We start from the raw sequence: 15,767 nt of genomic DNA on the forward strand, positions 1-15,767 counted from the left end.
CGCCGCTGCCACCCCTGGCCCCCGGCGGCCACGCCGCGGGGCCCGGGCCTGGGGCGGCCAGGGGCTTCATGAACCCGCTGGGCGCGGGCCGGGCGTCGGGGGAGCAGTTGCAGCCGCCCCGGCCGGCGTCTCTCGCCTCCTGCGCTCCGCCGCTGCTGCCCGACGGGCCCGGGGATGCCGGGCAGGAGGAGTTGGAGGAGGACGATGCCTTTTCCAGCGTGCAGGTGCCGGCGGCCGCCTTTCTGGGCTCCGGGACCCCCGGGAGTGGGAGCGGCAGTCGGGGTCGCCTCAACTCGTTCACTCAGGGAATCCTGCCCATCGCCTTCTCCAGGCAGACTTCGCAGAACTACTGCTCCCTGGAGCAGCCGGGCCAGGGGGCCAGCACCAGCGCCTTGGAACAGTTGCAGAGGTCCCGGTGAGTATGCGGGACGCGACGCGCGCCTAACCCCCACGTCCCTCCCGGCCGGCTCTTGGCTGCGGGACACCGGTAGCTCCCACCTTCCCGCGCCCCGCCGGATCCCTTGGCTTCTGGCCCAAATTCCAGACCACGAGGGCACGCGAAAGAGGCAGAGTCCCCAGGGAGTGTGTGTTCACAGGTGTGTGCATGAGCCCGGCACTCGCAGAGCAGAAACATCACGCTCATACTGTGAGTCCGGAGTTGGGGGTTGCTGGACCCCATTGAAAAGCCGCACCCAAACCTCCCATTGCAACGAGGAGATCACGAACTTGTAGAAACCCTCTCCAGACCCAGAGGCGCGCTCTCCCCACGCCAGGCAAGACTTGGCGGGGCGCAAAGTCCAGCAGTGGGTCCGGCTGGTGGCTGGCGCGTGTGAGCCTGAGCTTCTTGAAGACACGCGCTGAATCCCTCCTGAGAGGAGTTATTGCCTGCCGTCAAAGTAGTGCCGTGTCCCAGGAACGCTTGGCGTTTTCCTTTTGCTTTCCTAAGAAATGGAAAACCCTTACATTTCCTTGCACCGGGCCTTGGAGTTTGGGGACAGGCAGGAAATAGGGCTGGAGGATTTTTCTCCGTTCCAAGGTGAATTTGCTAGTTAGTTAAAAAGCTTGCATGTGCCAGCTTAAGTCACCTGCAGGTTTTAGGCATCTTGGCAGAAATCTGGAATGTTGGACATTTGTTTACTGTGAAGGAAATGGCTGGAGTTTGTCAACATATGTTCAGAGGACAGTTGGGAGTTAGGTCTGTGTCAGTAGTGGGACCAGAGTTTGGAGAAGAACCTGCGTGGGGAGCAGTAGAGAAATGCAGGCCTGTTTCCTGGGAGGGAGGACCCTCCCTTGATTGCTAATAAGGCCTCCTATGAAGGTATAGCACGGGCTCCGCCTTGGCTCCATTATTGTAACCTCTGGGGGCCTCAGTTTCCCCTTCTGAAATGGCAACATTTTGCAGGCCTCAAGATGAGAAAGGAGAACATTTTTTCTGTTACAACCCCTCTCCTGTACTACTCTTCTGGAAGCTCAGGCATTTTTTTCTGGCCTAAGTAAGAAGGTGGCCTATTGGAAAACTTCACTTCCTCCCCCAACGGACAGATGGGGAAAAAACAAGCCAGGCTCCTCCAGAAATTTGCTCTGAGTCGTCTTCTTCCCCAAAGGGTGAAATCATGACCTGCCCGGTGTATAGCCTAACAGTGTGGTTGCACATGGGCTGCAGGGCGGGGTGTGGAACACAGAGGCAGCATCGTGATGATTGCATGGATGAATTAGTGATGCTGGGCACAGGTGACCGTCTGGCCCTGGCATTTCTTGTCAGAGCACGCATCTCCCCCATTAGCGGGCAAGTGCACAGGAGGGGAATCCCTTCCTTTCTGGGTGATTGGTGCATACTCAGCAGTTTCTGGGCAGCTCGCTGTTACCGCTTGACATCACACACTGGCTCTTAATGACTCTATAGTTTGAGCGTAAGCCCGGCCAGGCCAGAGGGTCATGACAGGAATTGTAATAAACATACATGTTATTCTAAGCCAGTGTGCAAGGCTGGCCTGTGTTTCAGGGTAGGCAGATGTGTTCCTGTGCTAACAGCAGCTGGAGGTCAGATTACCTCACACTTTGTCTCTAAGAATCTCCTTGCAGGGGCTGTGGAAGATCTTCTGTGTTACTATCCCTTTCTTTTTCTTTTTTTTTTTTTCTTTTTCTTTTTTTTCCAAGATTTTATTTTTAAGTTCTCTCTACAGCCAACATGGGGCTGGAACTTAGAACCCCGAGATCAAAAGTTGCATGGTCCACCAACCGAGCGAGCCAGGTGCCCCTGTTAGTATTTCTGATCCAAACAATAGCCAGAACTTAATCCCCAGTCCCATAAATATGAACCCCTTGGATGTTTTATGGATCTCCCACCCCCCAGCACACTTGTTAAGATGAGTCAGTCAATAGAAAATGCTTCCTGACAGTCTCATTTGTCTTACTACTTAGGAATTATCCATATCTGGCAACTTGATAGAGGCATTTTTTTTTTATTACAGCTGTCAACAGAAACAGCTGAAACTTAATGTACAGAGAGGAGGTAAATGGGTAAAACAGGGATTTAAGAAAGGCCTTGAAGAGTCTAGCTTGGCCACAGCTGTTGGAGTGGTCATGAACTTGAAATATTCTCAGATGCTTTCTTTCAACACCATGCTGCTTTGGAGAATTTTGTCAGACGCGTGCTGCTTTTATGACCACTAAAGAGTACTTTCACCTGCCTAGACCGTGTGATGTAAAGTACAAACTCATTTGAATAGGGCCCAGGGCCGATTTACAAGAATGCCGTTGGCTTTCCCAGGTGTGCCTCCCTTTAAGAAACCCTACTAGCCAGAGTGGTTCCGTATACTACTGCATGGATATTCTCTTGGGATGTCCTTTTTAAATCAAATTATATCTTCCTTGGATGTATCTGTTACTGTTTAAGGAATACCATAGAAGCCTGCTGCTCAAAATCGTGGGCTCTGGGAACTTGAGCTTCCCCGGAGTTCTTAGAAACGCTCACTCTTGGGTCCCACTCCAGATTACTTGAGGGCAAATCTGCATTTTAACAAGATCCCCCAGATGATTCATATACAAATGAAAATTGGGAAGACATTGCCATAGTTAACCTGAAATCTTCCTTCTGTAGTGAACTTGAGATATCCTATATTGGGTTTGTTATGAATATATAAAAACCAGAATTTCTCGATCTGAAATCGTGAAACGCTTTCTTTTGTGTTATTTCCGTGTGGACACTTGTAAAACCAGTTGCAGTCATTGCTCGGACTTCCAGCCTTTGCAATACGTCAGAGGAAACTTTCTGTGCCCAGGCCCCATTTCTGTGCTCAGGGCTGGACATTTGGCCTCTATCTCGTTGAATCTGCACAGCCTATGTAGGTGGTTTCACAGGCCCGGCGCTGGCCGAGATGAGAACCCGGATCTTTGACATCTAAGGCTGCCATCTTTTCTTCGGCCAGTCAACTGTATGGTTATGCCTTGCATGTGGTAGGCCCTAGAACAATTTTGGAGCTGTGGGCTGGAAATGTTGGTCTGGGATACAGCAGGCCAGTCATACTGGTGTGATTCTCCACTCTTTCGTCATCTCCCCCACTGCGTTTAACCTTTGTTTGGGCCCCCAGCTGCTTCTGCTCATATCTCCTTTGGAACATCTGGGGAACCCAGTCCTGTGGGCCTGGGCTCTTCCCAGCCTGATGCACAGGGCTCCAGCCTGGGGAAGCCAACATGCTGGAGTTTGCTCTCTGGCTAGGTGTCCGAGGTGGGAAGCCAAAAAGATGCCTTCTAGCTTGACACCCTGTTGTGTGCTGCACTTGGGCGGCCCCAGCTGCATGGGGAAGGTGTTAATAGGTGAAAGGGAGTGTAAATTTATAAGGTATGTTTTAAGGCTTCCTTTCACTTTAGAAATTTCATGTCCGGCAGCAGCTGGCAGCAGTCCTGGGCTGCTCCACTTCCTCGAGCTTCTGAATGGCAGACAGCTGCCCAGAGCACAGAGTCGAGCCCAGGTGAACCATGTGTGCCATCAGGCCTGACTGAGGACCCTGCACGGGGACCAGGGAATTAATTAAAAAACACACACGAGGGCTTTGCTTCTTAGAGCGCCTGCATTAACATCGTCCTTACGGATGGAGAGTTAGTTCATACATGGAAAGAGGGCTGTGGTGCAAAAGAACTCCCAAGCCTTGGGTTCAAATCTTAAAGCCACTGTGTGACCCTGAGCAAGTTAATCACCCTTTCTGGGTCTGATTCCTCTAGAGAGCCTTGAGCCCTTTCAAGTGTGAATTGGGCTTATGTAATTGAGGGCTGACTCTGCTGCGTGGGCCTGTCCCAAATGCTTTATATCCGGGCTTCTCAAATGTAAATATCTTTAGAATCCCCTGGGACCTTGAAAAAAAAAAAAATGGGAAAATTTTGATCCTGCAGGTCTGGGAGAGCCTCAATTCTGCATTTCTAACAGCTTCGTGGGATGCAAATGGGAAGCCTTTTGGGAAGGAAGGCTTGACTGGCTTCTGTGATGGCTCTAATTGTAAGTTAGAGGGAAGTGGATCTCAGAGTTGTTAAGCAATGTGCTCAAGGTCACTCAGCCCGTTGGGGCAGAGGTCACGTTGGGACAGAGGTCAGGCAGCTTTGTTGCTTATAAGCACCCCTCCTTCTGCCTTGCTTCTACTGGGGTGAATCCATAGTCCCTGTCTTCACTGAAAAGAAAAAGCACTATGTGGGCTGACCAGGAGATCTCCAGCCAGAGTAAGAGAAGGAAGATGAAAGTTTTCCCTCACCTTTGTTACCTCCTTGCTTTGTGACTTCAGGCAGTCACCACTCTGTGTTCCTGTTGTAAGCCAGCCGACCCGTCTGGAGTTTAGAAATCCGGACAGGACTTTGATCTCCTCCAGCAATAAGCAAACCCAAGTTACTGTTAAGCCATCTTTCCAGCAACATGAATTAGAGGCCAAAGCTGCAGTCCCAGGAAGGCCAGGCCCTGATCAGGACGCTTACCCAAGCCTCGGCGGAGGCCGTGCCCTGCCAGGGACTGAGGTCAGTGGCCCGAGGTTCACCCGCTGCCCTCCCCTTTGCACTCACAAAGCCTGTAATGTTGTGGGCGAACTCAGAAGGGGAAATAAATCGGAAGCCTGCTCACCGCTGGCAAGTGCCCAGAAAGGGCAGCTAGTTCAAGTCTGACCTTTTGCCCTTTGGAAGGGGGGTGGGGAAGCCACAGCAGGGCTGTGTACCATGTCCCCACAGCTGTCCTGGGGAGCTCCGCCTGCATGGACTTTTTCCCATGGGAAGGAGAGCTGTTAGGTGGGGAGAGGGGCCTGGGGCTGGCGGGTGGCCTTTAAAGCACACTGGGAAGGAAAGGTAGGTGAGGCCTGGTGAGGTGACCTGTCGTGAATCAGGAATGCCGGTTAGCACTTGGCAACTCTGGGTTCTGGGCCAGCCCCTGCCAGGCCTGGTAACCTGGACGGTCGCATTATACCTTTGGCCTCGGTTTCCTTATGGACTTAAAGGGCTGGGATGGATGAGCGGCCCCTCTTCCTGGCCTGGGGCTCTGAGCGCCTCGGTCCCGGGCTTGCAGCTGAGGACAGGGCGTGTTTAGCTTGGGACGTGTAGATAACCCAACCTTGGAACTGGATGTAGAGGTGGCATTGAGTCGGTTCCACGCGGCTCCTGTTGGCGGGACATGTGCTGATGAGTGAAGGAATGAGTGGGTTCCCCCTGGTGTAAGGGAGAACTTTCCAAACACCTTCAGCTGTGCTCCCTCTGGCAGCGAGGGTGTCATAACTGGACTGGCCACTTTAGGAGGCCATCCAAGCTGGAAGCCACGGCCTCGTGAGTTGGTCAGTCCCCAACCAACATCACTTCATTGAGAGAGAGATCTGTACTGACCTCCTCTCTTGCTCCGGGGCCTTCAGCTTTGCAAAGCACTTTGTAGACGTGGATACCAGCCCCCTACCAATGTGGAGGGGCAGGAATCCAAGGTCACAGAGTGGGCGAAGGGTGACTCAGGTACTTATCTGTTAGGCAGGTAGTAGAGGAAATTCTAGTTTGGGGACTCACTGCCTTGTGTCATTTATTCAACAAACATTGAACATGATGACTCGTTGATGAGAGTCCTGAGAGAGAAACATAAAAGGTGGTCCGTGTCTGTTGGGAGATATGAATAACAAATGGACCAGTTTTTCTAGTGATGAGTGCTTGTTTAGAGGTGAACTTGTTGTTTTGAGCCCCCACCAAGGTGGGAACGCTATGCCCGCCCTTGTGGGACCTGGCTCAGTGCCTTGACACGGTATTTTTATTTACTAAACGTCCCAGGCATTATTCTAAGCACTTTACAAGGATTAAGCAAATTTGTATTTACAACTGCCTTGAGACAGCACGGCTGCATCAGCCCCATTCTGAAGTGGAGGGTCCCGGGGGAGTCCACATGGGGGGGGGCTGGGTTCAAATGCAGGTAGTCTAGGGGCACCTGGGTGGCTCAGTGAAGCATCTGCCTTGGGTTCAGGTCATGGTCCTGGGCTCACGCTCATGCTCTGTCCTCTCTCTCTCTCAAATAAATAAAATCTTAAATATATTTAAAAATGCAGGTAGTTTGGCTGCGGAGTCTGTGCCTCACGGCGCTGTGCTGTGGTCTGAGTCAGGCTCCGCATCGCTGCTTCAGCTGGCGTCGGCTGAGCCCGGCCAAGGGTGGCCTACATGACCTAAGGGCCTTGCGAGCCCTGCGGTTTCCTTATTTAGATTTCTGCCTTTCTGTCCTTCGGGGAGGACCTCTGTGGGCGAGGGCCCAAAGGACAGTCCAGGGTGGCGAGAATTCCTGCGGCTCCAGTAGCCCAGTGCCTGCCCTGCCCATCAACCCCCCTCCCTCCCCCCGCAACTCTTCTCAGCCCCATCTAGATGCCTCTGGCTCTTGCTGCTGTTTTTATGCACCTGCTGCTTCACGAAGTGCCTTGGGGTGGTTCACATCACGGGGAATAGGAGCGTGAGCCTGGCACCCCCGGTGCTGCTCGTGGCCCCGGCGCGCCTTTGTGCGGAGGCTGTCATCCATGAAATGGGAACAATGCTGCCTCCTTCCTGGGTGTGTTTCCTTTGTTTGGACCCTCTATGTTTTCTCCCTCTGTATCCCTTTACTCCAATTCAGGGGTCGGTGGACTGTGACCTATGGGCTGTTTATAAATACCATCTTCTGGGAAGCGGCCACACCCGCTCGTTTCTGTATTGTCTTTGGCTGCCCTGTGCTTCGAGAACAGCAGTGAGTAGCTGTGGCGGAGGCCACACGGTCCACAAAGCCTAAGCTGGTTCATCGGTGGCTTCTTCCAGGAGACATGTGCAACCCCTTGCCCCAGCCCTGCACTCTGTACCCGGGACGTGTGCCCTGGTCCCCTGCTTCCTCCCTGGCCGCCCTCACCCTCCTTGCCTTATGGAGGCTCCTGGCTTCTGTTGGGACTCACCCACCCCTTCTCCCCCTGGCTGGTAGAGGGAACTTTCCGAGACCCACGTCTGACCCTGTGAAATACAAATTCCTTGTATTTCATGTGTGGCTACCTTCTGGCAACCACTGCACCCCCCCGCAACCGCTCCCGCCCCCACACTGCCGTCATGTCCACGCTGTGCTGGCTTTTCACAGGGCTCTGGCACTCACAGGCTTCTCCATGGGAGAAGCTACCCTCCCACCAGGTGCTCCTTCCTTTCTGACCCGTCACCCCGCAGAGCCCTCATGTTTGGCACTGAGCACCTTCTCCCAGCCTTGACTTTCTTCCTTCCCAGTGCATCTATGCAGACTGGCCCTGACCCCTCCCAGGTTGCTGGCCCCTTGGGGGCTGGTTGCTGATGATCTGGGGCTGGTTCTCAGCAAACTGGAGTAGCTCGCTCTGTAGAGCACCCACGGAGCCAAGCAAAACCCACATTCCCTGACTGTTAGTAGGGAAATTTGATCCCAAGACACTGGCAAAACCACTTAAAACTCTATGGGCACCCTGGTCCTCAAAGCCCCCTGATAATCCTGGTGACTCCCCTCCAGCCTTCTATGTCTTCTATTTTCATGCAGCGGTCACCCCCAACCCTTTATTTGGTAAAACAGCCTCCGTACCACCTCCTTCCTCAGTTGTGCAATAAGGAACCTCCCTACTTGGAACAGAAACATGTTCCTGTCGTGGGGGGTGAAACAGGTGCAGGTGATGTAAATTGTACCCCATCCCACCCGGGTCTGCCTCTCCCCTTCCCTGGGGAGGGAACACACATGGAGTTCCGCGTGCCTTTCAACGTCCTGTGTGCTTTCTGTGCGTGGCTTTGCTTCACCTGTGCGGCAATTGTGTGGAGCAGAGGTGCTATCCACTTCGGAGCTGTGGAGGCCGAGATTTGGAGGGGTACAGGGAACTTGCCTAAGGCCCAGCTGGCATCTGGAGCTGCGATTTGAACTCTGGTTTCTCTGGCTTCCAGGCGGGTTTCTTGGCAGACCCGGTGTGTGATGGCAGGCTCCTACAGACGTGGTTAGAGAACCAACGGGGGAATCTGAGCTGGTTGATAACCTGACATCAGTCCTGATGGGAATATTTACACCCCGGGAATCCGTCAACTTTACCAGTCAGGGGTCCTGTTTCTTTTTCTTTTTTTCTTCCTTCTAGAGAGCTGGTTTACCAGCACGTGTATCAAGGCCACACCGCACATCGTTTGGTTCCATTCTCCCCTTGGGGGGCTGTGCACAATGTTACCATCAGGGGAAGAGTGTTGAAAACCAGAGGTTTTTATACGAATCAGCAACTTCACGTAATGTTGCGAATTTCCCCAAAGGTCACCACCACTTACTTTCCACCTCAAAAAAAGATTGGACCCCCTTAAGTTTCAGCCTATGTGCAATTTAAGAACCAAGCTTTTCACGGACACTATGGAGCTCAAACAGACCATTTCGTATTATGCATAGGAATCATAAAAGTATTAGCCATTATTCTCTTTTACAAACTATCTGATGCTGTATTTTTATTTTTGTTTGGTTTTTAAAAGCCTCCAAGAACATGTAATCAGAGTTTCCTGGGGTTTTTTTCCCCCCTTTTTGTTTGTGTTAGCATTTTGGATAATTGCAGACTCGTTTATATTTAACAGGGTTATCATTAATGCAGTTTGGAGTTTATTGCTGCACATTTAGTTACAAAGACTAAAAAGCTTGTAAAGCGGCACATGCAAATGCCAGAAGTTTAGGACTTGGAATTTGTGATAATGTGTGTATGCCTGAGAGGGCCCCGGCTTGTGCTTGATTTAAAGGCCAGGGTGTACTTACACCTAAGTTCAACTTCGTGAGAGAGCACAAACCATTCAGGAAGAGTGTAGGAAAATATTGAGAATGCCAAAGATGCCTAGCACATGGATTTTTATTTTAAAGCACTTTACTCATTAACCCAATGATTTATAAAACCAACGCTTATAACCCAATGTCTGCTTTGATTGTCTTACAAAGGGGGTGGGGAATGTCAGAAACTGGACTACAGGCCAAGTCTGTAGTCTTGCTTAAGGACAAACATTGGCATGCTAGGGGACAAATGGTTGATCACATGGTGAAAGGTGGTTCTCGTTAAGTATTACATTTAATGAGTCGAACAAAGTTTGCTTTTGGAGGGGGGGATAGTGAGGAAGGAAGATGACAGACGTCCAGGGTCACGTGTGGGTAGTAATTGAGGGACTCGATTTACCCATCACAAAACAAAGCGTCTGATGACAGAAGTTCTGTTTGCTTCTTTGGGGCTCTACAGTTTACAGAATGTTTTATAGGTTAGTTCATCAAGTCATCTCAAAAAGGCACTGTGGTAGTCATTTTATCAATTAGGAAGTCCAGACTATGAAGAACGAAGAGGTCCATGGTCATGAACTGTGGGTGTGGCAGAGCCAGAATTTTGTATCCAGTATGTTGATGTACAAAGAAATATTGTGCCATAGTTTTGGCTGGCCAGCACCTCTCAGCAGGCGGGATGCTGATTTTCACATGATAAGCTCTGGGACAGGCCCAAGAAGCCTGCTTGTAGAAAATTTCCCCAGTAACATCTTGCTCCAGAATCACAGTTTGGTGCTGGTTCCTGCGGTACTGCCCCTGGCTGCTCGGCCTCCTCAGCTAATTGGGTGAACAGAGTCAAGACTGGAAAGACCAGCTTTGGAGTCGGAAGGCTCTGCCATGTACGGCACTTTCGGGTGCCACATTTAACCCCTCTGAACCTCAACTTCCTCACCTATAGAACGGGGATAAGAATGCCTGCCTTGGGGGGCGCCTGGGTGGCTCAGTCGTTAAGCGTCTGCCTTCGGCTCAGGGCATGATCCTTGCCTTCTGGGATCGAGCCCCACATCAGGCTCCTCTGCTGGGAGCCTGCTTCTTCCTCTCCCACTCCCCCTGCTTGTGTTCCCTCTCTTGCTGGCTGTCTCTATCTCTGTCAAATAAATAAATAAATCTTAAAAAAAAAAAAAGCCTGCCTTTTGGGCAGTATTGCAAGCCCTAAAATGAGAATGCAACATGAAGCCCCTCGCAGAAGTGTGGCCCTTGGTAGGTGATTGATCAGGTAATAGCTGTGAAGTCCACTCCAAATTGCCCTGCGCCTTATGTGGTCTGCTGAGAAACTTGACGGGGTCTGCTAAGACCAACTGGAGAGGAGATGTTTGCCTTGGTGGAGCTCATGCTATGGTACACTGAACAGATAATTTGCTGCATTGTTTTAATTTTGTAAATAGTAGTAAAATCAGAGTGGTGAAGGAAAGCAGTACCCCTTCCGTTAGGCCCTGCGTTTCGCCCCTATTTACACTGGAGTCTTGACAATTTCCGTTGCCAAAATAAAGGTCTCAGGGACGAGGAAGCGATGAGGGCTGAATTCACGTGTTCAGCACTGTACCCTTAGAACTGTGCAGTGGTGAGGTTGAGGGCGACAGCTGGTCTGGCCCACACGCAGGCACGTGCCCAGCTGCCCCTGGGCACATGTGGGACTGCTCCCTCCAGAGACAATTCTAGAAGATGCACCTTTGCTTGCTCCCTTTGCAGAAGCCACAGTCCTCGTTCTGTGGTCTGTGTGTTGCCTGCCTGGCCTCCTTTTCTAAGCAGGATATCCCCTCGAGGGTGAGGGACCTTGGGGCACCCGTCGGGCCCATGTGGTCGTGACCATGGAATCTGTTGTATGCTACTCTGTGACTTGGCCTCCCCCTCGTCCCCCCACTGTTCATAGGTTCCTTTGCATGTGGCCCTCACCTCCTCTCTTTAAACAGAGTTAGACAGAGCTGGGGCTTTGTCCAGGGCTCCCAGTGTGGCTTGGTGTTGGGTTGGCAGCAACCCACATGCCTCCGTGTGCACAGTCAAGTGGCTTCATTGTTCACAGATCAGTGGGACCAGCGCCTGCCTTCCAGGAGAGAGAAGCAGAGCCCAGGGCAGCTGGGCGCCTGGGTAGCAAGAGAGGTCAGGCCCGCTGCTGCTGCCATGGGAGCGGGCAGCTGTCTTGCGGAGGACCCTGGAGCTGGGCCTGCGGACGGCGTGATGGCTCGGTACACCGGGTGCTGAAGTGTGGACGTGAGCTCCATTTCTTAGCAAGGATGGGGGCTTTTGAGTGGGGGCAGTGTGAGCAGAGCTGCATTTCTGACAGCTGGAGGCAGGTCAGAGGGAGGAGGATGACCACAGGAGTGCCTCCCTTATGTTTTTAACCCTTTGGCATCCTCCTTGTCATTTCAGGAAGACGAATTTGTGTCCAAAATTTTCACTTTTAGGGAATTCCTCTACTTTTACACATGCGGAATTTTAGGACGAGTGTCCAGAGGTTCATGGAGGCTTGAAAATTTCTCCCTGAAGTGGGGTTATTGATGATGAAGCTGGCGTAGGGGTGTGGGGTCCTGAACTCAGAGGCAGCACTGGAGCCTCTGACCATCCCAGACGTGACGCTAGCTTGTCATCGTAACGTGGATTGAGGGCGTGTCGGTCAGTGGCAGCACTACCTGTAATCTCTGAAGTCCCTTGGGTCACCCACCTCTGTAGCTCTTGAGGTGTGTACTGGGTTGAATCATGTCCCGCAGCATTCAGGTCCACATGGAGCCCCAGAATGTTGACCTTATTTGGAAATGGGGTCTTTGCAGCTGTAATTAGTTAAGACCTACTGGACTGGGTAGGCCTGGAGGCCGGGGGCTGGCCTCTTCATAAGAAGGCCGTGTGAACACACAAGACTCCGAGAGAACACCAGGGAAGATGGAGGCAGAGATTGAGCAATGCATCTATAAGCCACAGAATTGCCAGGAGGAGCCAGAAGCAGGAAGGACTCTTCCCTAGAGCCTCCAGAAGGAACCAACCCTGCCCACACCTGGATTTTGGACATCTAGTTTCCTAAACTGTGGGAATAAAGTTCTGTCGTTTGAAGCTGCCCAGTTCGTGTTAGGGTGTTTCCCCCGCCCATGTGGACCAGCCTTCCTCTCCCTGGTCGGTGGGAAAGGACAGAAATCCCAGAGCACAGCCCGAAGGCGTGTCTGTAGGAGGCTGGGGCACTGTGGAATTGGGGGGTGGGAAACCTAAACACTCTGGTGAACAGTTCTGTTTCTGGTCAGTTCTTTGTCAAAGCTGTAGACCAGTCGTTCTCAGAGTGTGGCCCCTGGACCAGGAGCACGAGCATCACCGAGGAACTCATTAGAAATAGTTTTCCAGGCCACACCCCAGCCATCCTGAATCAGAAATTCTGGAGGTGGGACCAGTAGTCTGTGGAAGACTGGGGTCCATGCGAGTTTAGGAACAGCGTTGTTGCTGTGGACAAAGCCTGTTGTGTCTCGAGCTTTATTGCACCTCCTGGAAGATGTAAACAGTGTCTGGTGTTAGGTGACATATTTTTATTTTGCTTCAACACATTTATCCGAGTGTGAATCAGTGGAAGTTCTCTCCTGGTGTGGGGGCTTTGCTGAGAACCCAGGCCATTCAGGTTCCAGGCTCCACATGACTGCCTTAGGCTTATCCCTCCTTTTCTGCTCCCCTCCTCCATCTATCTGGTGAGCTTCTAGACGTGGCTCTGAGGGGTCCCTTTCACATTAGTCTTCCCTGCCTCCTTCGGCATTTCACAGTTCCCTCTATTTGCAGATCTTAGCAGTTTGTTCGAGTATTCCAACAGGCGTGTTGGAAGTGTTCTGCCATGTGCCAAGGACTGGGGGTACCGCGGGGCACCAGAGAGATGGGGGTCCCTGCCATCATAGCTAGATCTTAGTCTCTAGCTTGGGAGATGGGCAAAAAAAGAGCAACCATAAAAAATTACATCAAGCAAATTCTGCAGAGTGCCCTGGAGGGAGTCGTTGAGGTCTGTAAGCATCCCTAAAACATCGTGGCCGGGGAAGGTTTTTTCTAAATGAGAAAGCGGTTAGCCACTTAAGATGGGCCACGGGTTTTAGGCATCAGGAACCATGTGTCTTAGGGCCCCGGGGTGGAAACATGGTGGTTGGTGTGTTTAAGGAAGAAAAGGAAGGCTGGGGTAGTTGGACCATGGTGAATGCCGGGCCAGAGGGAACTCAGGCCCCAGAGTTGGGCAGGGGCTGTAATCCGCCAAGCCTTGTAGAACACGGTGGGGAGTGTCCACTGTCTTACAGCTGCAGTTGGAAGCCGTTGGAGAGCCATACAAGGGAGTGGCTCTCTCTGGCTTCTATTTGAAGAGCCCACCGACAGCTGTGAGGCAAGTGGACCAAAGGAGGGCAGGCATGGGTGTGGGGAGACGTTTGTGAGGTCCTTGCCTCCAGGCAAGTGTCCTGCCAGGAGACATGTTGGCCTGGCCTTGGGTGGAGATGGCGAGGGGATGATGGACTCCAGATGGAATAGAACTGACAGAACTTGCAGGGGACTTGGTGGTCCCTCCTGTCGTGGAGCTTACCTCGAGCTGGAGAGACACTTGGGTAATCAGCAAGCGTGAAGACGGCTGCTGTGGTGCGTGTCGCACAGGGAGGGGGGTCCTAGGTCCTGTTGCAGCCTGGCATAAGTGCCGCGGTGGGTCGGACCCAGCTGCGGGGGGGGGTAGGCTGGCTCCTGGGGGTGCCCGCTGAACTAAGGTCTGAAGGGTGAGCAATTAGCGGAGCGTGGAGGACTGGAGCAGACCACAGGACCTGCCTGGGAGCCCTGGACCAAGTAGACGAAGGGCCGCGTCTGGAGCACAGAGAGTGAGAAGAGCCGGTGAACTCAGGGTCGCCCTGGGGATGTTGACTGTCACCCTGAGAGTGCTTGGGAGGCCATCAGACGGTTTCCATCTGGGGGGAATCATTTCCAAAATTTCAGTTTGGAAATAATGTGCCGCTGCAGCGTGGAAGAGGATGAGATGAGGGGAGCCTCAGGTGGGAGGGAGGAAACCAGGGTCCATGGCTGGTCCGGGAAGGAAAAGACGCGGCGGTCACTTGCATGAGGGCGGTGGTGATGGCGGTGGGAAGGAGTGGGTGGGTCCCACAGGGGTTTAGGACTTGGAGATGGATTGGCTATGAGGGTAAGTGAGATGGGGGCATCCAGGGACATGCTCTGATTTCTAGTGTGTGGATTGATGGGATGGCAGTGCTGTCCCTGGGGTAGGGAGGAGGGCATGGGCATGATCCAATGCTATGAGGTTAAAGAGAAGAATTGTAGAGGCTCCTGGGTGTCTCAGTTGGTTGAGCATCTGCCTTCAGCTCAGATCATGATCCTGGGATCCTGGGATTGAGCCCCGTATCGGGCTCCCTGCTCGGCGGGGAGTCTGCTTCTTCCACTCCCTTTACCCCTCCCCCTGCTCATGCTCTCTCTCGCTGTCTCTCTCAAATAAATAAAATCTTAAAGAAAAAGAAAAAGTACAGACCTGAAGACGACCCTCTTTCTTCTCACTGTCTCTGTGCCCCCTTCTCCCCCCACCTTACTCTTTTACAAAATCCCCACATAGTTTGAAGTGACATATCTGTAGGGTCATAAATAACTTTGTGAGTGAAGATGCATTTTCCTTTTTATTCCAATGTGGAGAAGGACGTTTCTGCTTAGACAGAGATGATCTGAAGTTTTATGCTTTTTCCCCAAGTTCTTTGGCCTAAAAATTCTAATAATTACCTTTTCGGGTAAATATTGAATGTATAAATTTCAAAAAAAAAACCACCCTGTCAGATTTTATTCATTTAATTTTAGTTAAAGACCCATCATTTATTTTTATCAAAGAAAAATCTATCCTTGAGTGAGACCCTAAGATTTTCCAAACAATTCCTAGTTGAGCTTGTGCATACTTGCAGTTTGTTGCCGGGTGCTGAGGTCCGAGTGATCTGGAACATGGAGGGTGAAGATAGATTCTCCAGGAGAAAAGGAGCCGCCGCTTGCGAATCTGTAAGATTGGTCGGCTGCAGGAGCTAAACAGGGAAGCAGGGTCGGGGTGACTTTGTACTTGCCCCGTGATTCAGAGTAAGGCCGCGATGCCGAGTTAATATTTCAGCACAGTTACGTCTTGTTTTATTGGTGTCTTTCATCCTAATGGCATGTTTACGGAACATTGACATTCTGAGCTCTGGAGCCATATGGAAATCGCTTCACATCCCAGATCTGCCATTTCCTGGGTGTGACCTTGGGGAGATTCTGTAATCCCCGTGGAACTCCGCTCTCATCTGTAAAGAGGACGGAAACAGCCTGTAATAATCAAGACACCTCGCAGGATGACTGCCAAGATTAAACCCGGTGATTTCTGTAACACACTCAGCACAGTGCCCGGCACATCGTTCTTGGTAAATATCCGATGTGATTACTGCATCCCTTACACTCTGCTGTTGCTCTGCATATCTCGGAAGGGCTGCCATCACCCTGTAAACGAGGGCACTGAAGTCTGGGGAGCTTGCTTTTCCCGCCA

The 15,767-nt window shown here is 51.8% G+C and overlaps 1 protein-coding gene across 1 annotated transcript in view; it reads left to right on the forward strand.

Annotated features, from left to right (window-relative positions):
• Positions 1-2: 2 nt before the first annotated feature.
• Positions 3-15,767, forward strand: part of CABLES1 (Cdk5 and Abl enzyme substrate 1) — a gene marked incomplete at its 5' end in the record, with an annotated part of 116,716 nt that continues 100,951 nt past the window's right edge. Inside the window, one exon of the mRNA XM_034642194.1 lies at positions 3-415. Coding sequence (XP_034498085.1) covers positions 3-415 — 413 coding nt within the window. The remainder of the gene's footprint in view (positions 416-15,767) is intronic.

The sequence above is a fragment of the Ailuropoda melanoleuca genome, chromosome 14 (genome assembly GCF_002007445.2).
Source record: "Ailuropoda melanoleuca isolate Jingjing chromosome 14, ASM200744v2, whole genome shotgun sequence".
Classification (NCBI taxonomy): Eukaryota; Metazoa; Chordata; class Mammalia; order Carnivora; family Ursidae; genus Ailuropoda; species Ailuropoda melanoleuca.